Genomic DNA, 24,138 nt, shown 5'->3' on the forward strand with positions numbered 1-24,138 from the left:
TCGGTACGGAATCGTCATGTGGGGCCACACCGCCGAAGCTAAAGACCTATTTGTGGCCCAAAAGAAGTGCCTGCGTATAATTGTAAATATTAGCAGAAGGGAAAGCTGTAAACCACATTTTATCAAGGAACGGGTCCTAACTCTCCCGTCACTGTACATAATGGAAGCTGCTCTATTCGTAAAAAATAATAAACATCTGTTCCAAAACGACAAAAATATACGCCGCCGACACCAACTTGCACTCCCAGTCCCTAAGTTAGAAATGTACAGAAACGGTCCACAGTATCGCTGCATCCAAATTTATAATAAACTCCCTGAATACCTAAAAACTGAAACAAAAACAAATACATTCAAATTTAAATTGAGATCCCTATTATTTGATAAAAGTTACTACAGTGTTGACGATTACATGAGTGACCTAACCCTTAAAAAAAAACCCCCAAGGGTGGAAAATTGGGGATGAACTTTTTTATACGCAATATCTCCGCCGATTATAAACCAATTTGAACGATTATTTTTTTGTTGAATAGGTATTATCAAAAGGGTGGTTTCATGCGAATTTGAAGAAAATATTTCACCCCCAAGGGTGGAAAATTGGGGATGAACTTTTTTATACGCAATATTTTTAATTTTTAGTTTTTTTTTGTGTTCACGCATTTGAAGTCGGTTTTATTTTTTTTTAAAGTTATAAAATGTCAAACGTCACAGAGTATTCAGATCTTCTTCAGATTTGTATGCTTTGTCACGTCATAATATGTAAATATCAACCCTCGCGTATCGCTGCCATATCTCAGGCACAGAGTGAGTTAAGCGGTAGGGTGGCAGACCTATAAATCTATATCAATATCTATAATAAATAAATAAATAAATAAATAAATAAATATCCTTAGACATTTTACACTGCGCTTCTAGTCCCAAACTAAGCAAAGCTTGTACTATGGGTACTAGACAACGGATATAAACATGCTTAAATACTTTTTTTTTGTTGTAAATACATACTTATTATACATAGAAAACACCCAGTCCAATACAAACAAATACGTTCATGCACACAAATATTTGTACTGTGCGGGAATCGAACCCGCTACCTCCGGAATAGTAGTCCGTTTCGAACCACTACACCAAATGGCCGACATTATAAATCTATACTAATATTATAAATGCGAAAGTAACTCGGTCTGTCTGTCTGTGTCTTGCTTTCACGCCTAAACCACTGAATCGATTTTGATGGCATAGAGATATGTAGCTTGAGTCCCGGGAAAGGACATGGGATAGTTTTTATCCCGGTATTTGAAACAAGGACGCGCGCGATATAGTTTTTCTGTGACAGACAAAAATCCACGAGGGCGAAGCCGCGGGCGGAAAGCTAGTTTGTATATAAATTCAGTTTAACGTCACGTCATGCAGTGTACCTATTATAAATTGGGTCGGTTACTATAAATTAACTCTTTATCAATAAATAAGCATGTACTAATTTAGTAAATGATCGCACTTAATACTCGTACACTAATTTACGCGCTATTCGAGCTATAATCTCCGCCTTGATATCTCCTCTTAAGATTTAGAGCGCCGCTAAATCTGTCCCTCCCATTAACCTCTACATTAACCTGTAAATCAATTTCTTCCATAAAGTGACCCTTAAAATCCGCCATAAGGCCGTAATCCTGCCCATAGGCCAGTTTCGCGGTGGTAATAGATAACCGCTATATTGTAAAGCTAAGTTATTAGTGAACAGTATAAAATAGAGTGAAAGCTTTTTCAAATATATTTTCATGACTTATTGCTTTTTGATTTATGTTATTTTTCCACAATTTTCACGGGTATAATTAAATATTTAATTTACAGAATTAGGCCCGATTCGACCAAACTTTTATCCGAGAATAACTCCTGGTATAATAACTGGCACATTGACAGTTTCAGTATGAGAAATATGTCAAAACTGACGATTTATTCTGAGATTAATATTTACTCTTGTTAGGTCGAATCCACCCTTACCAGGTTATACCAGAAAAATATTAGGCATGAGTTAGGCGTACTGAAAGGTTAGTCACTAACTAAAAATCTTAAATTAAACTAAGCAAATAAGTTTCATACATTTAATATCAAATACACAAATCTTATGAATACATACATGCTAGCTTGTATAGTGAGATCACTAAAATTATTCTAATAAATGTAATGTTATATTTAATTGCTATTATTCTATAAACTTTTAGAGACAACCCTTACATCACCATGTTTTAGGCCAGTGGTTCTTAACCGGTGGTCCGCGGACCACTGGTGGTCCCTGGAGGCATTCCAAGTGGTCCACGAAGACATCGTAATAAACAAGTGACGTGACGTGATGAGTCGAGTCAACACAATGCAAACGGCGCACAGTAGGCGATAAATCGACATCCACTTTCATAGGATTTTGAAAAAAAAAGTGGTCCCTGACAAGACAGAAATTTGGTAAAACGGTCCCTCGTGACTTAAAGGTTAAGAACCACTGTTTTAGGCAAATGAGTTTATTGTATAGGAACAGAACTAGCAGAAAAATATATGAATTACCTAAATTAAATCGTAGGTTAAATTCTAATATGGATTCTTTTAAATCCTGAACCAATTCCTATACCATTTGTGCTTATTATTTATAGCGTTATTAATTTAAAAACAAATGTATTGTATTATTCTTACTGACCCATTTCAACAATCTTCTACATACTTATAGAAAGCCTTTCCTTTATTTGCCAATTGATTATGACTATAATAGTTAAGTCCCGTTTTGATTTCTCTTTAAATGTAGTAATTCCCAAATGCCTAATTTAAAGATGTTTGAATTTGAATCTTATTCACTTGCAAATTACCTTCATACTTAAAATTGTTTGCTAGTCAATGCACCTAATAAAAGCCCTTTAAATTTGAGTCATATTCGCTTAGATTACCTTCGTAATTGCAACGCAGGGTTGTCTCTACAAGCTACGGCACGGCAGCTAGATGGCGCTAGTCCGCCGTGATGAGCCCGCACTCGCGCACCACCTGCTCCGTCGATACCGGGTTTAGGAACACTGGAAGATGGAATAGGAATTGTAGAAGCAAACCGCATTAAAAAACACTCCTGTAAAGGACTGCGTTTAGCGCGCTAAATAGGCGATTTAGCAGCGCGACAAACGTGCGATGTAGAAAATTTTATACTATGTGACAGCGGATGCATGCCTTTACATTATAAAAACGCCGCTGCCGCGCTGCAGTCGCGCTACTGACGCCCTAATGTGAAAGCGCTCTTACAGACAGCTTAATGAAGTTCATCGTTCGTTCGTTCGTTCGTTTCAGCCAAATGACGTCCACTGCTGGACAAAGGCCTCCTCCAAGGCTTTCCACAATGCACGGTCCTGCGCTGCCCGCATCCAGGCTCTTCCCGCGACCTTTACGAGATCGTCGGTCCACCTAGTAGGAGGCCTGCCCACGCTACGTCTTCCAGCCCGTGGTCGCCACTCGAGAACTTTTCTGCCCCAACGGCCATCGTCTCTACGAGCTATGTGCCCCGCCCACTGCCACTTGGTTTTAGCAATTCTGCGAGCTANTACCTAAAAACTGAAACAAAAACAAATACATTCAAATTTAAATTGAGATCCCTATTATTTGATAAAAGTTACTACAGTGTTGACGATTACATGAGTGACCTAACCCTTAAAAAAATGAAAGAGAATGTGTCAATATCATCAACAAAGTAAAATGTAATATAGTGCAATATCCAACTCATAATAATAAATAATATAATAATATAATTTACTATATGTATAATTGTACAATAAAATAATGTAATTATTATTAAGGCTAATTATTACCATTAAGCATTCGTAATTGTTAATGTATTCGTAAATGTTAATTTAATTCGTAGATGTTAACTAGTATTAAATAAGTAAATGTAACTTTGCTACACCCTTACAGGGTCAATGTATGAATGCATGTATACCTGTATGTGCTGAATATGTTATTGCAAATGAATAAATAAATAAATAAATAAATAAATAAATTTCCATTTTGGCAATAATTTACTTACAAAAAAATACAATAAATATTTATAATTAAAATATTAATTTTTATAAGTAGATAATAATATGATGAATAATTGATGCAGCTAAACCCACAATACTTGTATACTTCCGTCCTTCTAAAACCCAACCGTCTATTTTCAAACCACAAACACAAATCCAAGGCAAACGGCACAATAAAAAGTTACCGCTGTTAACAAGCTGTCAGCCTTTGATGTCGTGTGATGGATCCACTGAACATCGGATTAACGATAACCTCCATCTTTGTGATACACTTCAATGGTTTGCGGTTATATTTCCAATAAAACATATTTTGGAGAACAATTGAAAATTATTTCTTAGGAACATCTAAGGCCAAACTTATTTAGTAAGTTAACTGAAGTTTAAGTCGTTGAAGTTGAGCGATCGAATTATGATTAATTATGGTAGTTAATCTCTCAATTAATATTCTAAAGAAAACTGCAAAGGCGTTGGATGCAGGCCGTTACCAATCGGTCAACATGCAAATCATTGGGAAAGGCCAATGTTCAGCAGTGGACGTCCTATGGCTGAAATGATGATGATGGATCTTTGAATTATTTTCAAATTATTAAAGAAAATACCTCGAGCACAATTAAAACTCATAAAGTCATTTTTCAAATTTAAAAAGCGCTATTACAAGTTCCAAATATAGCTTGCCCTACCACCACTTCGGGGCAACATCTGGTGCTGGTTACAACAATTAGATAGGCATTTTCTCCTTTTGCTACTTAGTCAAAAACTTTAGTAAAATTAACTATAACAATAACGTAAGTGGTGCAAATGTTCATGAGCTGTAGAGGCAGGCTCAAGTCCATGGGTATGATGCGCCATATTTTGTAGCGAAAAGTTCTTATACTGGTGTACTGAAGGAATATCTGGATGTCTCTTCTGGTTTCGAGATCTGGAAAATACAAAAAATATTATTGAGTTACGGAATTTTCTGTCCAAAATTTCTCCTTTAATCCATAAATTTAAGTACCTACCTTCTTCATGCACTAGTTGGTGCATCAAGAACATTCTGATCTTCTCAACCTCAGACTGGTACATCTCAACGACGATGCAGGGAGTGAATATGAAAATTGACGTCTGGAATATTTGGAACACCGTGATCCCGAGAGACTCGGCTGGTATCTGGAATTGAGAAAAATACTACAATTCAATTTCATTGTATGTTTTCTTATTGCATAAAGTAAAACACTCTTACATTATCGTCAACTACCAACAAGATGCGGTATATGTTGATGATATTCTTTGGTACACTGCAGATCACACCCATGAACAGCTACAACAAAAAATATGCTATTAACAATACTGGTTGTTACCGTCTAAAATACAATTACTTACGTATCATTTATAATTTTGTTCGATCGGAAATGAATTGATTTTAATGATTGATGTTTTGAGAAATGATTAAAGGCTTTCATAGACCAAACGCGGGTCAGAAGCAGTGCGGGTCAGTTGCAGTGCGGCTGAGGCATACTGAAAGTACAGCAGTTTCAAAGCAGTTGCAACGCGGGCGGTTGTCAAAAATTTAAATATTCGAAAACCGCTTTCAACGCGCTGCTACCGCCCTGCGTCCGGTGTGTCATGCTAATATGGCCGCCATAGTAATACAACAGCGCGGGCCCGCGCTCGCCTTGTTTGTAGTTCGGCAGTTGCAGTGCAGCGCGATTGGAGCGCGGGCCCGCGTTAAAATTTGGTGTTACACTCTTCAAAGAGTTTCTTATATTACAACATTCAAACTGCGCTGCTACTGCCCTGCGTTTGGTCTGTGGAGGCCTTAGACTCTTACAAAGCCATGTGCACAGCTTTTAAAATAATAAAGAAGATCACGTTAGTAACACAACTTACCGATGCGTTCAGTTCAGGCGAAATCAAATCCAGCAGATCTGCAATTCGTTGGTACAGATACAAGGCAAACCTCATCTTATTTTCCTTCAACATCTTGTTATCTTTCACGTACAAATAATAGTTCTCCTCAGGGGACTCTCGTATCCTCATCCTCAACAATTTGAGTCTGTACCAGATCTCCTCAAAGATACAGAATCTCCAGATCCGATTAATATCTAAAGCTACCATCGAGAACTCGAATACACCAAACATAATCGCCGAAGAATAGCAAGAGTGTAATAAACAGTACCCAGTGACGAAAGCAAATCGAATGCAGAACATCGTGATGATTAGACCGTAAATTTTCGTCCGAGTTTTGTAGTAGTGGCGATTGTTAATACGCAAAAACGTGTCAATCTCGACGAGCTTGCGAAAGTAAACTGGCATTCGGCTTTTGTAGAACAACATTATCATGACGTATACGACGTATTCCATCAACGGCCAAATAAAGGATATCTCTTGAGCTGGACAGCAAGTCATGTTGGCGTAACTGATGATGACGATGAGGAAAACTGAGTATATTCGGATAACGAATTTGGTGAAGGCGTTTCTGTTAAAACCGAGATTGTAACCGCAGATCAACATTAAGGTTAGGATCGGTTTATACAGCTGGTACAGGTATCGTTGTGAGTTAATATTGCCGATCGGTTGGGGTGTCATTGTGAGGCTTTCAATAATTAAAATGCCGGATGGTAAAGGGTTGTGAATTCGTCAATTAATTTGGAAACCGATTCCGTACAAATTTGCGAACGTAACTGACGTGTTGCGGCCGTTTTGTCGATAGCAATCCGTGTGACTAGCAAAGCTCGGGGGACTCTATTCTCGGTAAGGACATCATATTCGATCCATTTAGAGCGAGTAAAAAAGGTTTCATGATTTTTTACGATTATAAATTGACTCTACCATCAGGGTTTGTCTCTACCGTCATCTTTGTACAGGGTAAAAAAACGTAAGATACTTTAATGTTAGTTACACTATTTAATTATACTATTTTGTAAAGTTATGCCGCAGTGAGGTACGCCAGACAAAGCTCTATCTCTACGAAAATGGAAAAGACAAGGTCACTTTAAAAGTGATCTTTGAAATTGAAATAATATTTTTTTAAGGTCTATTGCTTAGACATCAGATTTCATTCCTGATTATTTCGTTTTAGCGAAAATTTCATCACAGTAGCTATTCAAAAAAACACTTTCAGCATCAAACTCGCCCACCTTAATGCGAGTTACTCCGACCATTCAAAGGTTATTGTATGTCTCGTTAAAGCGTCCAGTCGGCCCACAAAGCCGCCATTTATTATTACTGGAGCGACAAAAGCCGCGCGGCGACACTATGCCTTTGATGTCAGACGTTGGTCAGCGTCAACGGTATCGGGGAAATCGACAGATTTACAATTATTTGTGAAAACATTGTTTTGGTAATAAAATGTACGACTATGAATGGTTTTTATGAATAACTAGCGGCCGCCCGCGACTTCGTACGCGTGGATCCCGTTTTATCCCCTTAGGGGTGGAGTTTCGTAAAATTCTTTCTTAGCGGATGCCTACGTCATAACATCTACCTGAATGCCTTTCAGCTCGATTCGTCCAGTGGTTTGGGCGTTGATAGATCACTGTGTCAGTCACCTTTGAGTTATATGTATATTAGACGCAGACGATTGAATCAATTCAAAGTTTTAATTGTTTTTAAAGAATTTTTGTCCCGTTAACCTCTCGTACTGAGCTAAATATGCTTGTGTTATGAGTAGGTTCAACACAATAGTCGAGTGCGGCGAGATTATGTCACTTTAGATCGTATCTTGCGGCCAAAAAGCCTAGGTACTTATTTTTGTTAATATTTTTACCTATCTGTGCAAATGAAACGGATTCATCATCATCTCAGCCATAGGACGTCCACTGCTGAACATAGGCCTCCTCCAACGCTTTCCATGCTGCCCGGTTGGTAGCAGCCTGCGTCCAACGCCTTCTTGCTATCTTTATGATGTCGTCGGTCCACCTCGGGATGCTGATGAAATGAAGCTGATTGGCAGACATCAATATCGGTCTTTTTTAACACGTTGAGTGCGAAACCAGGTCTATAGACCTTGTGTACGTCTCGCTTACCGTGCGGCTAAGAAAATTATAGTCTTCCTTGTCGTGCGAAAGGCATAACTTCAATTGGGTCCGGTGTAGGAAAGTGATGAATATATATCTATGATGTATTCTTAAAATAGAATCCAATGATGTACCTACCTTAATACCAGGTTTTTAGACCTGGTACCGCACGGAAGTAATAAAATGTCTTCACAATGCGAAACCAGGTCGAAGCACCTTGTACCCTGCGCACCTGGTACCGCACCCCACGCTAGCTTCGTGCAGCCAGTGTTGCCTCGCATTCGTAAGAAACGCACATGTCGACATGGCGTCAAGAGAAACAAACAAAATCAAAACTGCAAATTGATTATAATTTAATTTGCTACACGATTTATTGCTAATTTAAATAATGTTTTTCGTGACAAACATTTGAAGTTGTAACTAAATGTTATTAAATAATATGTTTTCTTTAAATATAGCTTATTTAAGTATTTATGCACGTATGTCTTATTTGTAAAATATTTAGACTAAATTATTAAAACATCTTTGTTTGTTACTTTTTTAAATTTTTATTAAAACTTAATTTAAACTATCGATATTTGTATTTCACATCCCTAGAATACCCACCAGACTTCCCTACTTCAGTGCGGCACAGGGTGCATAAGCCTTGTATTTTGAATATAGCTATAATTTTTATACTAAACAAGTTATTCACGAACGCCTTCAGGTGTATGTCAATAAATGCATTATTATTAATATTCAAAGAAAAAAAACACAATATCTATTAACATGAAGCCAAAAATAAAATTAATATATCTTAAATATTACAAGGTCTTTAAGCCTTGTGCCGCCGCAATGTAAGTTTTAATACCAGGTTTATTGACCTTGTACCGAAGGAATGGAAAGTATTAGAAAGTTACTGCCGCAGCAAAGGTGTTAAAGAAAAGCCATGGCCATGGCCTATGATCATCATCTGCTACTTAGTTATACTCGTGTAAGCGAGTGAAATAAAACATTTACTAAGAACATGACGTCAGGATAAGTCACTACTCAAGTCGTAAATGGAAACAAGTATCTATTAACTTAGCTGACCCCACTCAGTCAACAAACAGTGATCGGGAAAAGCTTTGTATAAAAAGCGGCGGCCAAATTGTTTAGGATCGGCCATTAGTCCCGCTCCTACACTATTACGTTGTTATAGTCCTGTGAATCTTGCGTGGGGAGCTAAGAAGGAAAATAGATATGGCATAATCTTACCTAAGTCTGTTGGGAAGCCAACAACGCGCGGGAGGAGACGTGCGGGCGGCGTACGATGACTAACGTCACCTCGGGCCGACAGCGTCATAATCGGCGGCGCTCGGTTCACACACTCGCCTTTGGACACCACCGTCAACGCACGATTACCGCGTAGTCCTAGATAATTTCCTGTAATTAGGCTGGCGAGAATTACAGCACCTATTTTTATACAGTCCGCTATTCATTTATACTAATATTCGTTAAGACCCTAACACTGTCGCTATAACAACAATGTTAACATAGCACTGTTGTGTTCCAGTTAGAGGTAAGACAGTAAAGACAGCCAGTTAACTACTCTGTAGTTGTGAATTCCCAGTGAAGCTCGTTTTCCCTTTCGACCTAATCATCACTTTCCGTCAGGTGAAGAGGTTCCTCGTTGTGGATAAAAAAAAAGATTTAGAGATAGAGGTCACGGCAATTGCGTCGATTAGGTACGCTCTATCTTCCTATCCTATGGGTCAACGATCTTAAGAAGTTAGTTGCCAGTGGCTAGAGGAAAAATGTGGAAGATTGTAACAGCGAGCTCTATGTGGCGTTTCTTCTTAGAGAAGGTTTACATTTTAATAGTGGACTGCATACAAAGGCTCAAGTCTTGCAAGAGGCAGTCAATTCTTTCAAGTATTTAAATCTCTTTTGAAAAATTTATAACATTTTGAATTATTGCGATAGTTGTCAAATTCTAATTTCAGATTGCTGCTTTCGCTTTATAAAAATAAGAAGTCAAAGAAAGTCTTCCATGAAATCGACCTCTTTCTAAGGAATAAACTAGATAGGTAGTATTTTATCAGCAAAATACCGTATCCATTCCTGCGTACTCCACGCCTCCCACCCCAGTATTGTCGTTAAGTTGAATGATTGAAGAGCGACGCTTCGACTTCATTGCTCTCAATTTGTCCGCTTAGAGGGTGTTGTCGATCGCATTGATTGCTGCAACAAGATCTTTGCTGAAGAATATCTAACTCTTTATTATAAAAGGTCAGTGTTCTCCATTTGCCTCTTAATTACACAGTAAACAAATACAAATGACCTGATGATAAGGATGTGATGATGATGAAAAATAGTAAAGTTAATTTACAGACTATGAGCTATAGAAAGATCGACTAGAACCTGGGATTTAATCCGGAACGAGGTTATAATATTATGCCGGCGATCAAAGTTATGGTCAAAATAAAATGAAAACATTATGTAGTAGCAGGTCAGCCATATCTGATGCAGAACTAATGAAAGATGTCTCGATAACGAAAATATCTATGATGATGATAGTGACTGACTTCCGCTTCTGCTTCATCTCAGCACTTTATTGTTCCGAAGCAATGGTAAGGTTAAAGTGGGACTTGTAAAACAGCTTTTTAAATTTAAAATTGATGGAGTAGATACTTAGATGATTTCTCGAATGGAAAACACCTCACTGAAACTCGCTCACTTTACATGTTTATTTTTGTCACCATATCTTAAAAGTTCGTTTCTTTCAATGCAGTCATACTAACAACAAAATATAGGTAATACTAAATTAAGACTTATATTTTTATTCCACTCCTGCAACACCCTATATCCCCAAAAGGAAATGGCTCAAGGAAAATTGCAGGTCGCAATGTTCAATGGAGCAGGCGAGGCTTGTAAATAATAACGCGAGTTTGGCTGTTTATTTACATCGCCGGCTGTTTACGTAAATGTTGACGGCTTAGCGATTTGACATTAGGGAATGAGGTGGAAAACTTAAGAGGCCTTGGGTTATAGGCCCATAAATGAGTCTTTAAGAAATGCAGAAGCAGATCATTTTTCAGTCGGAAAAAAGATGGTCTTGTAGATGATATTTAAATATATTTTTATGTTGTGGTTGTATTGTATTGTATTTTTATAAGATGCACCTGATACTTAGGCTGAGTAGCACCATTAAACTTTACCTGTAACTTTAACGATAACCGGTGTAAAGTCGAACAGTGGTGCAACCCAGCCTTAGTTTTCGCGCCAAGCTCACAGCTCATAGTCACTAGCAACACATTAACCTATGATATTATATCCTACTAGCTGACCCGGCGAACTTCGTACCGCCTTAGTGTAGAGATTTTCTTTATATTTATTTCCGTAAAAACCTTGTACAGAGTATTAGAAAACTACAAAAAAAAATCAGGCAAATCGGTCAAGCCGTTTTTATGTTATGTCGTGACAACGGAAAACGGGTTTCATTTATATATATATATATATAGAAGATGTATAATTACTTTTTTGTTGCATACACTTTCATTGTAATGTGTTGGTGTAATAAGCCGCCATGAGCGTCGGAGATAGGCCAATCAGACCGAATTTTTCCTCTTCAGTATGAAGCCAGACTGGTAACATTATTTTTTTGCAAATAGGCTTTTAAAAAACACTTTTGAACCCTACCACTGCTTCGGGACAAAAAATGGGCCAGTGCTGAGAAGAAGCAGCGAAGCAGCATTAGTGTTCATTTTACTCTATCGATCTCAGACCAAGTAAAATGAGGCCGAATAGACCACGAAGCTGTACCAATCATGATATCACGTTAAAACGGTTATCATAAGCTTTCTTGAAATCATCCAAATACGCCAACTCCCAACTCCAAAGCATCAAGTTCCTTGCATTAGCATGAACGTGTTAGGAACACCGATAATACTGAACCGAGCAATTTGCACCAATTGCTGCAAGTTGGAGTCGATCTCGGGCGAAGTCGGGTGATCTAGTTAGTGCGCTAACTCCAGTTCGCACGAAACCGCATTTTACGGGAACTGCCTGAATTAGTTTAGTTCAAGTCGTTTGCCTTTATTGTGTGACGTTATCTTTAATTTATGCATTTCGTATTTGGAGCATCTTAGCTTTTCAAACAAACATTAATACAGAACCAGTACCGATGTAAAAGAAACTATTATCGTATCCCCCCATAAAATAGTGTACCTAGTTGAAACCTACATGGTGTGGTGCACAATAAACATAAATAATTCTAATACAGCGTTTAGTCCTAAACTAAACCAAGCTTGTGTTGTTTAATTGTCTTTACATATAGCAACATTTAGTCCTTTTTAATGTGCGTTGCAAGAAAGAAGAAATAATTAAACATTTGTAACAGACACAAGATGATACCATCATTCCATTCAGAAAGCAACATCGAATATCCGAACAAAAAAAGGCTCATCTTGACTCCCTCTTCAGACAATCCCACTCACAAAGAGTACCTTGATCCGTGAATGGGAAGAAATTACAGCGGTAATACTCGAAATTACAGCCGTAATACTCCAGTCTCTGTGGATTTGATAGTAAAAAATTCAAAGCCACTGGTCAACGGACAAAGAAACTCCGCTGCAATTTTATACTTCAAAAAGAACTACCTACAGGATTACATTTGGTTCCGCGGGTGTAGAAAAGTTGATATGGCATAAATATCAGACACACTTTAAAAAAAGTGTCCATTTCACTCGAAGTGGTAAAGATGGCTTGATAATAAATAATGAATACGTTAATGAGGGCTATCGTTTTTATACTTAACAGTTGGCACTCCTGGCGATTGACAGGACCTTACTCTACAGTGGCGCCATCTTGATGAGTGCAAATTTACCGCCAAACAAATTTTTATTTCTGCTCAACCTAAAGTCGAGAATGTACACATTTATTTTGGCATAAAAGTTTAAATAAATAAATAAATAAATAAAAAAATGCAATAGTCCTCCTACCACTTTAGCGCTCACAAGTTGGCGCCACTGTCTTCGCTACTAGCAAGTGACAGGACCTTACATTACAGTGGCGCTAACTGATGAGCGCTAAAACGATAGCCCTCATTACGATCGTTCGTTTCAGCCAAATGACGTCCACTGCTGGACAAAGGCCTTCCCCAAGGATTTCCATAATGACCGGTCCTACGCTGCCCGCATCCAGGTTCTACCCGCGACTTTCACCAGATCGTCGTCACCAGAATACTCGTATTTATTTGCAGATATTTACAGACAGATTATAACTTGGAACTAGGATTTGATATGAATAAATAATTTTGAATAGTCACATGGCAATAGCTAAAAAGTTTGTACCATAATAACATAGTACCACAATACCTACCTATCTGCCTCATGTCCCTTGTCATATCCCAAGTATTAATTTATTACATTATTTTTAGTTTTGTATCAGTCAGCATATAATAAAACTCATAAAAACTCATCAAACTAATTTATTTTTGCAAATAATCTTTTAAAAAACACTTTTACACGTCCCAGTATTAACCTTACCACTGCTTCGGGACAATAAATGGGCCAGTGCTGAAAAGAAGCAGCGCAAGAAACTCAGTCACTCTTTGGATTTAACTGCCCTATCCAAAGTTAGACCGCTCTCCGCAACACCGGTCATTGGCAGTAATGCGTTCAGCGAAAGGAGTTAAAACTTCGCTTCAAGCGAACAATTATAAAGGAAATAAAAAAGAAACGGTAATCTGTTCCGGTGAGTTGCGGTTTATTCTCTGTTTGTGTTTTGTATCCCGATGCCGGCAAAGAGTGCCGCAAAGTGATCGTCGGATGACTGCTTTTTAGGGATTTTCACTTTTTTTTTTACATTCCTGTGTACATGAACATTTAGTATGATAGATAAGTTCAAAGCTGCGACATAATTTGAGGCAGGAATCAGTTTTATCGTGGATGAATAAGTGAGGCATCACTAGACATTAGAGTTGATATTTAAATTCCATAAAAGTTGTAACTCACTAGTTATAACATCACAAATGGAACAAAAATCCACATCCCCACATCCACATCACCATCTTTGTAACCACCTGAGGAGCAAAATATTATGTTAAATTCAAAAATGTTTAAACTTAAAATCGGTTAAAAATAGTGCAGACCTAGAGTCTGCAGATTGTAGTTTAAAAATAAATAAAAAAAATAAGATCACACAACATTTTTTGCCAGTGTTGTATAACTTGCTAAGTTGCCTTTATGGATTGAATTTTAAAATTATACAGAATTCCATATCTTTCTACGGGCATTTTACATCAACTTCTTAAAAATAAAATTACTGGATAAAACTCTAAAATCACAATGTTTTTATTACAATTATTCAGTGTACAAACAGATTGTCCATAGTCACCGTCCTATAAGTTAGGGTGTCNGGCGTCTTTTGCGCTGCATAAATGACACGAGATAATTAGACTAAAGATAAAGTATCATTAAATTAAAACGTTTGCTTTGAGGTTTACAAAACAATGCAGACTTACTTGTACCTCCTGTAAAGAAGTCTTGGTCGGGGATGATGCTGGCTGCCGCGATGGCCGCCTCATCAAGCACGATCACCTGAAAATTATAAAATTATTGTTATATGAAAGGTAGCAGGAAGGCGCTGGATGCAGGCCGCTACCAACCGGGCGATGTGGAAATCATTGGGGGAGGCCTATGTCGTGTTGAGTCGACGTCCTGTGGCTGAAATGATAATGATGATGATAAAAAAGAAAACCTTTTTTTATCAAAACATCATAAGTATTACTTAGTTGCAAAAAAAAATGTTATTTTGGTCTGGACGGATGCAATGGTGTAAGTAAATGGTCTGCTAAAAATAAGGCACAAAAATGGGCTAAAACTAAATTTTTAGGGCTCCTTTTATTTTTTACAAATGGATCAAAGGGGAGTGTTAGCAACAAAGGATACAATAATTATCTACCTTTGGACATGCGATGATCCTCGCCTCTTGAGCGCCCTCAATCGTCCTCTCCTCCTCGAAGGTGCAGTTCCTCAGAGGCAGGAGGTCTATCGCATTAGCCGCAAGGGACCAGAGGTGGCCGGCCCCCTGGGGGGCGCGCGCACCCTTCCGAAAGTGGGGGTTGATGGACAGGTTGTGCCGAACGGAGTTCTTCCAGCGCTCGTCGTTCGCTTTGTAGTATGGGAAACGATCACTGAAACAAGACGGAGTTTTATTACATACTTATTTTTCAATCTTTCCTTTAGGAAACTATTTCAAAAACATTATAATGTGACACGACAGTACCTAATTCAGTTTTGCGGGATCCTCATTGGATTGCTGTGGGAACAAGCCCTTATTGAATTATTTTCTATTCACCTAATATTATTAGGTTAAGTTACGCAGTAAGAGTTCTATCTTATTCGTTATACAGATTTTACTAAAACATTGTCTCTTTTCATCAAACAGAAATAAGTAGACATCTAATAGAACACTAAAAATGTAGTACACAGTTTATTTTTTAAGAAAAGCGTTTACACTTTTATAGCCTGACCAGGAACATAAAAACCCTCGCCATGTTGCGGAAAACTAATGGTACTAATTTCTTTTAATGGCAACAGTAACTGAAAACTTCATTGACATGTCACCTTGCATGTCAGTCTATTGCTGTCAAAGTGTAAACAAACTTTATTTTACGTGTGCGCAATTGGTTTTATGAATTAAATTGCTAAAATATTTTTATAGTCGTGAAAGAAAAGTGGTTCACAATGTGTTAAAGTATTTGTCGAAGAGAAATACTAAGGGTTCGGACAATATTTTCATTGAATAATGTTTCCGACAAAGGTTGTCAAATTGACTGTCATGTTTATTGTATAGTACAGTCCANTTTTTGGTGCGGGGTACGCGGGTGTTGCTCGCGGCGTGAAGGTCAAACGCCCAAGGTCATTGAGGACTCTAATCGCCTTAAGACTTTTGCTTTGAGGTTTACAAAATAATGCAGACTTACTTGTACCTCCTGTGAAGAAGTCTTGGTCGGGGATGATGCTGGCTGCCGCGATGGCCGCCTCGTCTAGCACGATCACCTGAAAACGATAAAATATTCTCAAATATAAAGGTAGCAGGAAGACGCTGGATGCAGGCCTCTACCAACCGGTCAATATAGAAATCATTAGGGAAGACCCATACTCAGCAGTAGACGACGAATGATGATAATGATAAAGAAAACCTTGGCTGTCAAAACATCATTCTTAGTCCCCAAAAAACATTTATCATCAGTCTGGTCTGGATGGGTGGTGGAAGTATGATCTAAATTATTGTCTACTGAAAGAGAAGAGACTAAAATGAACTACTAGTAATGTTTTGGATTCCTTTTATTTCTTACAAACGGTTCAAAGAGATGATGGAAAAACGAGTATTCTTTATCTACCTTTGGACATGCGATGATCCTCGCCTCTTGAGCGCCCTCAATCGTCCTCTCCTCCTCGAAGGTGCAGTTCCTCAGAGGCAGGAGGTCTATCGCATTAGCCGCAAGGGACCAGAGGTGGCCGGCCCCCTGGGGGGCGCGCGCACCCTTCCGAAAGTGGGGGTTGATGGACAGGTTGTGCCGGACGGAGTTCTTCCAGCGCTCGTCGTTCGCTTTGTAGTATGGGAAACGATCACTGAAACAAGACGGAGTTTTATTACATACTTATTGTACATTATTTCCCTTAGAAAACTACTAGCGGCCGCCCGCGACTTCGTACGCGTGGATCCCGTTTTACCCCGTTAGGGGTAGAGTTTCGTAAAATCCGTTCTTAGTAAGCAGCTACGTTCTAAAAGGAATCCCCCATGCAAAATTTGAGACTCCTAGCACTTGTGATGCGATGAGTGAGTGAGTCAATCAGTCTTATCAACCTTTCGCTTTTATAAATAAATTTCAAACACATTAAATTTATTCAGATGATAGTCCAGTTTTGCGGGATCCTGCATTACTGGATCCTAATTGGATTAAGAAGCCCTTGAATTATTTTTTATACACCTAATACTACTTAGTAAGAACATTTTCTATCTTATTCATTATACAGATTTTACTAAAACCATTGTCTCTTTTCATCATACAGATATAAGTAGACATTTAATAGAACCCTAAAAATGTAGTAGCACAGTTTATTTTTTAGGAAAAGGGTTTACATTTTTAATTGTTCAGTAATTACAAAAATAAAGCAGACAGGTAAAGAGGGTCAACTATTTTAAGAACAAAAGGTAGGTACAGCTTGTTACCCTTCCACAAAAAAGTTTCGAGGTTTCACACCGTTTTGTTTTTCATTTCACGAGAAAACAATAACGCCAACAAACTTATTGAAACACCTTCTCGTGTTTTTAGAAGCTGAAAAAACAAACAGTCACTTTACTTGGCTTCACTTCAACAGAGGGTGTAAAATGACCATAACAGTTCTTTTGACGCGTGTCCTCTGGATTTTTTTCTATAAAAGATTGTGGGCATGTGAAAAGGCGTTGAGTTAAAAATAAAAAAATACTTAAATGTTTTAACCTATCCCGCTGACCTTGCCAAAGTAAACTACTGGGTTAGATACATATTTATTTCTATTTTTATGTACGTAATCCATATCCAATACTTCAAAGTGGAGTTGTAGTCCAGTACAGCCAGAACAGGCTGTATCAAACCACCAACCAATATTTTAGACTGAAAAGAGATATAAACATAAAATCCGCTGGCATCTGCCATGACAATGTTTCGGTGTACCAGCCAGACTTCAAAGATATTGAATCCTCAATCTTGTCTTCAGCAACAAAAACTAAGACAAGTGGGGGCTCCCCCAACATCTGCGTACGATTTTGTGGCGTACTGTAGGACTGTAGCAGGCCGCGGGCGCGTCTCCGGCTGGCACGGGGGATCGATGCGCGCCCGACCGCGACGATCACGCGTCAGGGTTATGGTGACAATATTTACATCATAGTTGGAGACAGTCCTAGGTTAGGTTACGGGACTATTCCCACCTCTCGTTCCCACCGCTGCAATTCCTATGTAGCCAGGATTTACAGCTTGACCGCCAATAAAAACCCAACCAGTGAAGGCCTTTGCATGATGCATAGCGCATGGCATGCGTCATCATGATTCCTAGGTTAGATTAGCAAGGCAATCAAAACCGGTCTTGGATACATAGTTGGATACAGGAGGAGGTTATCAGGCAAAACTGTACTTGGTCTCTCGATTGGGCCATTGATTTTGTACTCCAACCAAGCTAGATCACCCCTAAAAGCGAGCAACTTGTCTGGGCCGCTGTAATTGAAGAATTTGAGCTTGTTGGTATCTCTAGTTTATAATGCGCACCACGATACGTCCTATCGTTGATTTTAGACAAATAAGTAGACGCGTCGTCTAAAATCGATAATTGAATCGAATGATTCAATCTTGGGGAACATGACTAGTCAAACTCAGTAGTTGCTTTTAGACGCATGACAACCTGTTTGTTAATTTTTTCTACCCTATAAATGTAAAAATTGAGACGTTATTATAATCAGTAATGATACTCAAAAATTACACTGCTACAAACAACATATTTGCAAGTTTAAAAAATCGTATGTTTATTCGTATATCCCAAAGCATGGCCACCCCAAGCGGAGTAGCAGAGGTATCCTACGTCATTTAATTGGGGCGATTACCCGTTATCACCTGTTCGATGCTTGGGGCGAGCGCCGGTTTGTTATTGCTACTTTTTGTTGTGATTGGTTATCGTTACCTAATTTGGGTATTTATTGGCGTTTCGTTTGTACACGTTTTCGTTCGTTTGTTGTTTGTTTGGTTATTTGGTTCAGTTCAATACCGTATTGATTAGATAATTGTTTACTTATAGAAGGAAATGTGATAATACTTGTAATTTTCTATATATTTGGATACAAATTAAAGAGATTTCAACTATACTCTGATTTTTAATTCGACGGAATTTTGACATTTCATAAGTGTTGTCAACATTGAAACATTCCCACTAAGAATGGAGAGCATTTTCACAAATTAAAAAATAATCCTTTCTTGAATTTAAGGTTTCACTTAAAAAACTAAGGTTTAAAAATGTACTGATAATTTCAAAATGGTTATTTGAATTTTTTATTATCATATTTTGGAAGTTTGGAAATTATTTTTCAATTACTGGACTCCCTGGCCAATAATCCATGGGTTACAAACCTTTTTTATGAAAATCCTTTTGTTAATAAAATCTTAGCTTCATAAAATAATCAATTTAACAAGATGCCAATTTTATAATCCAAGTTGATTATGATGACGACAATGATGATTGATGATCAATACATATGTTCGTTTATGTTAATATGTTGTTTTTCTGTGTTAAAAACACGTTTTTTTCTATTTAATCTCTAAAATGTACATAATAATTAGTGTACATTGACTTCACAATACAAACAATAGTTCTTTCTTGTAAGTTGTACTTGATGAAATTTCATTACATATTATTTATTAATAATTCAAAGCAAAAAAGGCTTATTACATATAAATTGTCAAAAAATGACAGCTGTCAGAATTCCGTCGAATTAAAAATCGGACTTTAGGTGTCATCATCATCAGGTGATTTAATCTCCACTGCAGGAGCACGACGCTCTCTATTTTATCAGATAACAGATTTGGTCTACTCTCCCCACCCTGTTTTCCCCATCATTTAATAAATTGAATTATTGTGTAATTTTTGCACGTCTAGCAGACTAAACACATGATCCTATTATAATATTGCCACCCTTGGCAAATAAACGCTTGAACTTGAACCTGGTCAGACCGTTTGGGGAGTCCTGACAAATTTATGATATCTCTGGCTGCTGACACACTGCCTTCGGAACTATTCCCACCTCTCGTTCCCACCACTGCAACTCCTGTGTAGCCAGGATCTACAGCTTGACCGCCACAAAAACCCAACCAATGAAGGTCAAGTTTGTCCCGGGGGAAAGTTAAACTGTCATTGGACCCGCAACGAAATTAATCAGAAGAACATAGGAGGAGTTCGAAATTAAGGTTCACACACTGCCTTGTCAGCTTTCCAGATAATTTAAATCCAACTCACTTTCTTTTCCCCTTCAAACTAGTGCTAATCAAACGCGCTAATGCGTGTAACGAGCACCGATAATGAATTAATAACCGGCCCCTGCGTTCACGCAGCGATAACCATCGCAATCCCGCTGTTGACACTCCGATAACACGTCCTTTGTAAACGAACCGTTTGAAGAGGTTGGACGATTAGTGCACGGTAGTTCGCTGCCAAGATTCATAAAACAATCTTTGTACAGTCAGCGAACCCAAAAAGTTCCCAAAGTAACCAAAAAGTTCATAATACAACCTCTTGTGTTGTCAACTTTTTGGCCAATGTGTATCACGAAATTTTTGACTTTCACCGTACTACACTCTGTAACTGGTAACAGCAAACATTATGCAACTGATTGATAACGATGATTCAATACAAATCGTAAATTGAATCTATTGAACCGATTTTAAAAATTCCTTTCACCAATAGAAAGCCACATTATTGCTGAGTGTCATAGGTCATATAAAAAACCGAAAAATTCCACGCGGGCGAAGCCGCGGGCGGAAAGCTAGTTATGTATAAGCAGCTAATGCTCTATAAATTTACAAACAAAGCTCAAACTCGCCCTATACATAATCAAACATTTTATATTGTCGTTATTGTAGTTCACTGATTGTCCTTGAAAATGTTTACTAATTAACCTAATTGCACGTACTTAATTAACTGTTGCAATTTTAAGTCCCTAGGCCGTGGGAAATTTGCACATTAATTCATTATGTGGCACAGTGTTGCCACTGTAAACAAGTGCAACAATTACTATAAATTAGCTCAATCAAGTATCTTAATCAAGATATTCAAGGGTAAATTTTTAAAGTTTTAAAAATCCTTGACACACTTTTGAAATATAGCTAAGTTGGAACTGAAAGCAATTTAATTCAAATTGTTATTTTACCTTGAACTGATTTTAAGAACTGATGAAAACATTCTTAAACATTCTCAATTAAAAACATTCGAGGAGATCCGCAGGAGAACCAAAGTAACCGACATAGCTCGCAGAATTGCTAAAATCAAGTGGCAGTGGGCGGGGCACATAGCTCGTAGAGACGATGGCCGTTGGGGCAGGAAAGTTCTCGAGTGGCGACCACGGGCTGGAAGATGTAGCGTGGGCAGGCCTCCTACTAGGTGGACCGACGATCTGGTAAAGGTCGCGGGAAGAGCCTGGATGCGGGCAGCGCAGGACCGTTCATTGTGGAAAACCTTGGGGGAGGCCTTTGTTCAGCAGTGGACGTCTTTCGGCTGAAACGAACGAACGAACGAATATTCATACAGGTCCTAGAGTCACGCTTATGATCAACATAAACAAGATTTTTTACCAATTTTTTTTAAAAACTCTCATTCTTATAGCATTCTAACTCCATCAGAGCTTGGCCTATCAGAAAAGTTATATTCTATTGTTTGTCCAAATCACATTTTTGACCAAGAAACCTGCTAACCCTTTCCTCACGCCCTTTGAACCAATCCCCCAAATTAAGCAATGAAACAAGTCGCTTACCCCACAAAAGAGGTTCACATTCTCTAATTACACCACACAAAGCATCCATCGACAAATGACACCGGCACACAATATCCGAATGCTTTGTGGCCATAATTCGATATGGCCACGGAAAATGCTATTGTACGTTCTTTGTACCGTCGGCAAAGAGTTTGCTATTGGAAATATTTTCATTTCGCCTTGACATTAGGTTAATAACTAAGATGTTTCTACGGTTCGCTTTTTAATTTTCTTTCGATGCTTTGGTTCATCGAGTCAAATGTACTTAATAATAAATTGTTAGAAGACTGTTTTGAGTTGTTCTTCTCGGTACTGGACTTAGAGCCGCCGCAGCCAGATTACTTCACAGTTTTAGAAGCAGAGTTCTTGCTAGATTGGTTCTTGCTAGAAGATGAATCAGATGATTCACTTGACTCAGAGGTTTGGACACCGCCCAGATTGATGAGCCGTAGCCCGTAACTATAACGATAACCGATGTTTTTGTATGGAGTTTGAAAGATTTCAGACGTTTTTTTATAGTTAAAGTAAGATGGTGCAACCCATCCTTAATTTAAGATAGACTTTAACATCAGAACTGTATTACTAATCGAGTTTTACGTGTATACGTCACAAACTCCGTAATGTAGCTCGACTGCTATATTTGCGTTTCGTAGAGAATATTCTAAAATGATGTTTGTCTATCGATTCCACGAACATAGACGCACAAACACCTAGCTATCTACCAAAACATTATCTTGGTGAGAACCTTTGCCAAACAATAATGGACAATAAATAAACATGCAGAGTAAAATCACTAATGTAATCGTGTCCCCATAAAAGTAGGTAACCCAATACTTAAAATTGGATAAAAATAAATTAAAAAACACTTTGATACTACTGGAACTTACTTTGGTGAACTAATAAATAAATCTGAACATGAATCATGAGTAAATATTCTTTACCTGGACATATTTCTAGTTTTTCTTAGTATGGAAGAGCCCGAATAGATCTTATTTACTCTAAAAGCTTCTGAAGGGCACACTGTGGTCTACTTCACTGACCGTACCTTATTGTTATTGTAATGAACGATATTTTCCAGTTTGAGTTGATTGATTGTGGCCCTTTGTTCGCCGATATACCGATCTCTGTAATTAAGCTGAGCGGAGAATACTTATTTCTATTATAACAATCGTATCGAAAAAGCTATTGTGGTCAGAAAATCTTGAAGAGAATACAACATAATAAATCCACTTGGGTTCCCATCGGAATTTAATTATTATTCAATTGTTGGAAACCTTTAATGTTTTCAGTGGTTCTTAGCTTGGTTTGCTATGAGCAGCATTGGATTTAATAGGACAGGCTCCATGTTGAAAGGAACTTGTAAAATTAAATATAGGTAATATTGTGAATTCATAACGCACGATTTGCCGCAATCTGTTCATACAGATTACCTCATGGTAATATTACGCAATTTGAAGCTTTTACATTCTTTGTCATACATACGAGTTATTTATTTTTAATAGGATACTGATAATATTACACAGTTGTTTTCATTTTTCATCAATAATGAGCAACCAACAAGATTAGGTTGATGTTTCATAACCACCTAGATTTCATCAACAAATCTAGATCATTCTTATTCTACTTCCAGTTTAGTAATCTACCAATCACAATGTATAAACTTGTTTAAATTAAAAACCACAAAACTCACGAGATCCACTGGTAAATGGCTGATACGGTGAGCTCGCCCTTTTCCCTCAGGGCGCGCTCAATCAGCTCAGGGTAGGTGTAAAGTGGCTTCCTCGGAGCGGGCGGGCCGTCGGGCACCATGATCTTCGGCTCCTTCTTCGCCGGCTCATCATCAGGCACCTTCACGTTCACAAACTCGTCCAACCTAAAGTTCAGGAGCCACGCGAGGCTCGCGCAGTCATTATCGTCCTCCGCTGGGGATTTTGAAGACTTTCTTCTCCTCCACTTGGACCTGTCAGGCGCGGACATTTTGACGGGTGCAATGACGTTTTGACAGTCCGCTGTCGATGGTGCACTGGGCGCGTTTGAATCGGGAACGCGCGCCGCGCTGTAGTGCCAGCCAGTGATATCGCGTACCGCTCTATCTTTTTTATTAAATAGTGCAAAAGAGGTTGATCGTGTGTCATGGGGTAAGGTCGTATAGGTGTTCAACATTTTAAAATTAAAAACATTGGAATATTTTGGAACTTGGATTGAGAAGCAAAAAGGTTTTATGCATGTGAGGTGCCGATGGTGCAGCCAGGTGCAGGAAGGTTTCTTTCAAAGAGAATTTGGTAGAGAATTTAGAAGTTACAATGCTAAGGGCTGAAAGAAAGAGATATTCTTCATAATCCTCATTGTTTAATTCTTGAAATATCGAAATATAACTGCTACTAAATTGTTACTGTGTTGTTATTGAAAACATACTTTGAACCAAAAGGCATAAATATTATCTTTCACCGGCAATTAATCACGAAGGAATATCATGGAATGGTTTTTGAATGAAACTTTTGTCATAAAATATTTCTTGCTACAAATCATTTATCGATGCAGCCCCCCTAGACAAAACGCACTTTTTGATCGAATCGAAAATCGAA

General features: G+C 38.1%; 1 protein-coding gene across 2 annotated transcripts; it reads right to left on the reverse strand.

Annotated features, from left to right (window-relative positions):
* Nucleotides 1-2,139: 2,139 nt before the first annotated feature.
* LOC114364469 (fork head domain transcription factor slp1) lies at nt 2,140-23,581 on the reverse strand. 2 transcript variants are annotated; one of them, XM_028320637.1, is made up of 4 exons: nt 23,244-23,581; nt 16,404-16,635; nt 15,990-16,059; nt 2,140-3,047 (listed from the first exon to the last, which is right to left on the reverse strand). In XM_028320637.1, exons 1-4 carry the CDS (start codon nt 23,528-23,530, stop codon nt 2,983-2,985), a joined length of 654 nt encoding a protein of 217 aa, XP_028176438.1. In that variant the 5' UTR covers nt 23,531-23,581; the 3' UTR covers nt 2,140-2,982. The 2 variants fall into 2 exon arrangements, with proteins under 2 accessions (XP_028176438.1, XP_028176437.1); XM_028320636.1 differs by having other exon boundaries at nt 15,984-16,059.
* Between the last annotated feature and the right edge of the window lie 557 nt (nt 23,582-24,138).

Source organism: Ostrinia furnacalis, unplaced genomic scaffold (genome assembly GCF_004193835.3).
Source record: "Ostrinia furnacalis isolate ACB-3 unplaced genomic scaffold, ASM419383v2 OfSCF7437, whole genome shotgun sequence".
NCBI lineage: Eukaryota > Metazoa > Arthropoda > Insecta > Lepidoptera > Crambidae > Ostrinia > Ostrinia furnacalis.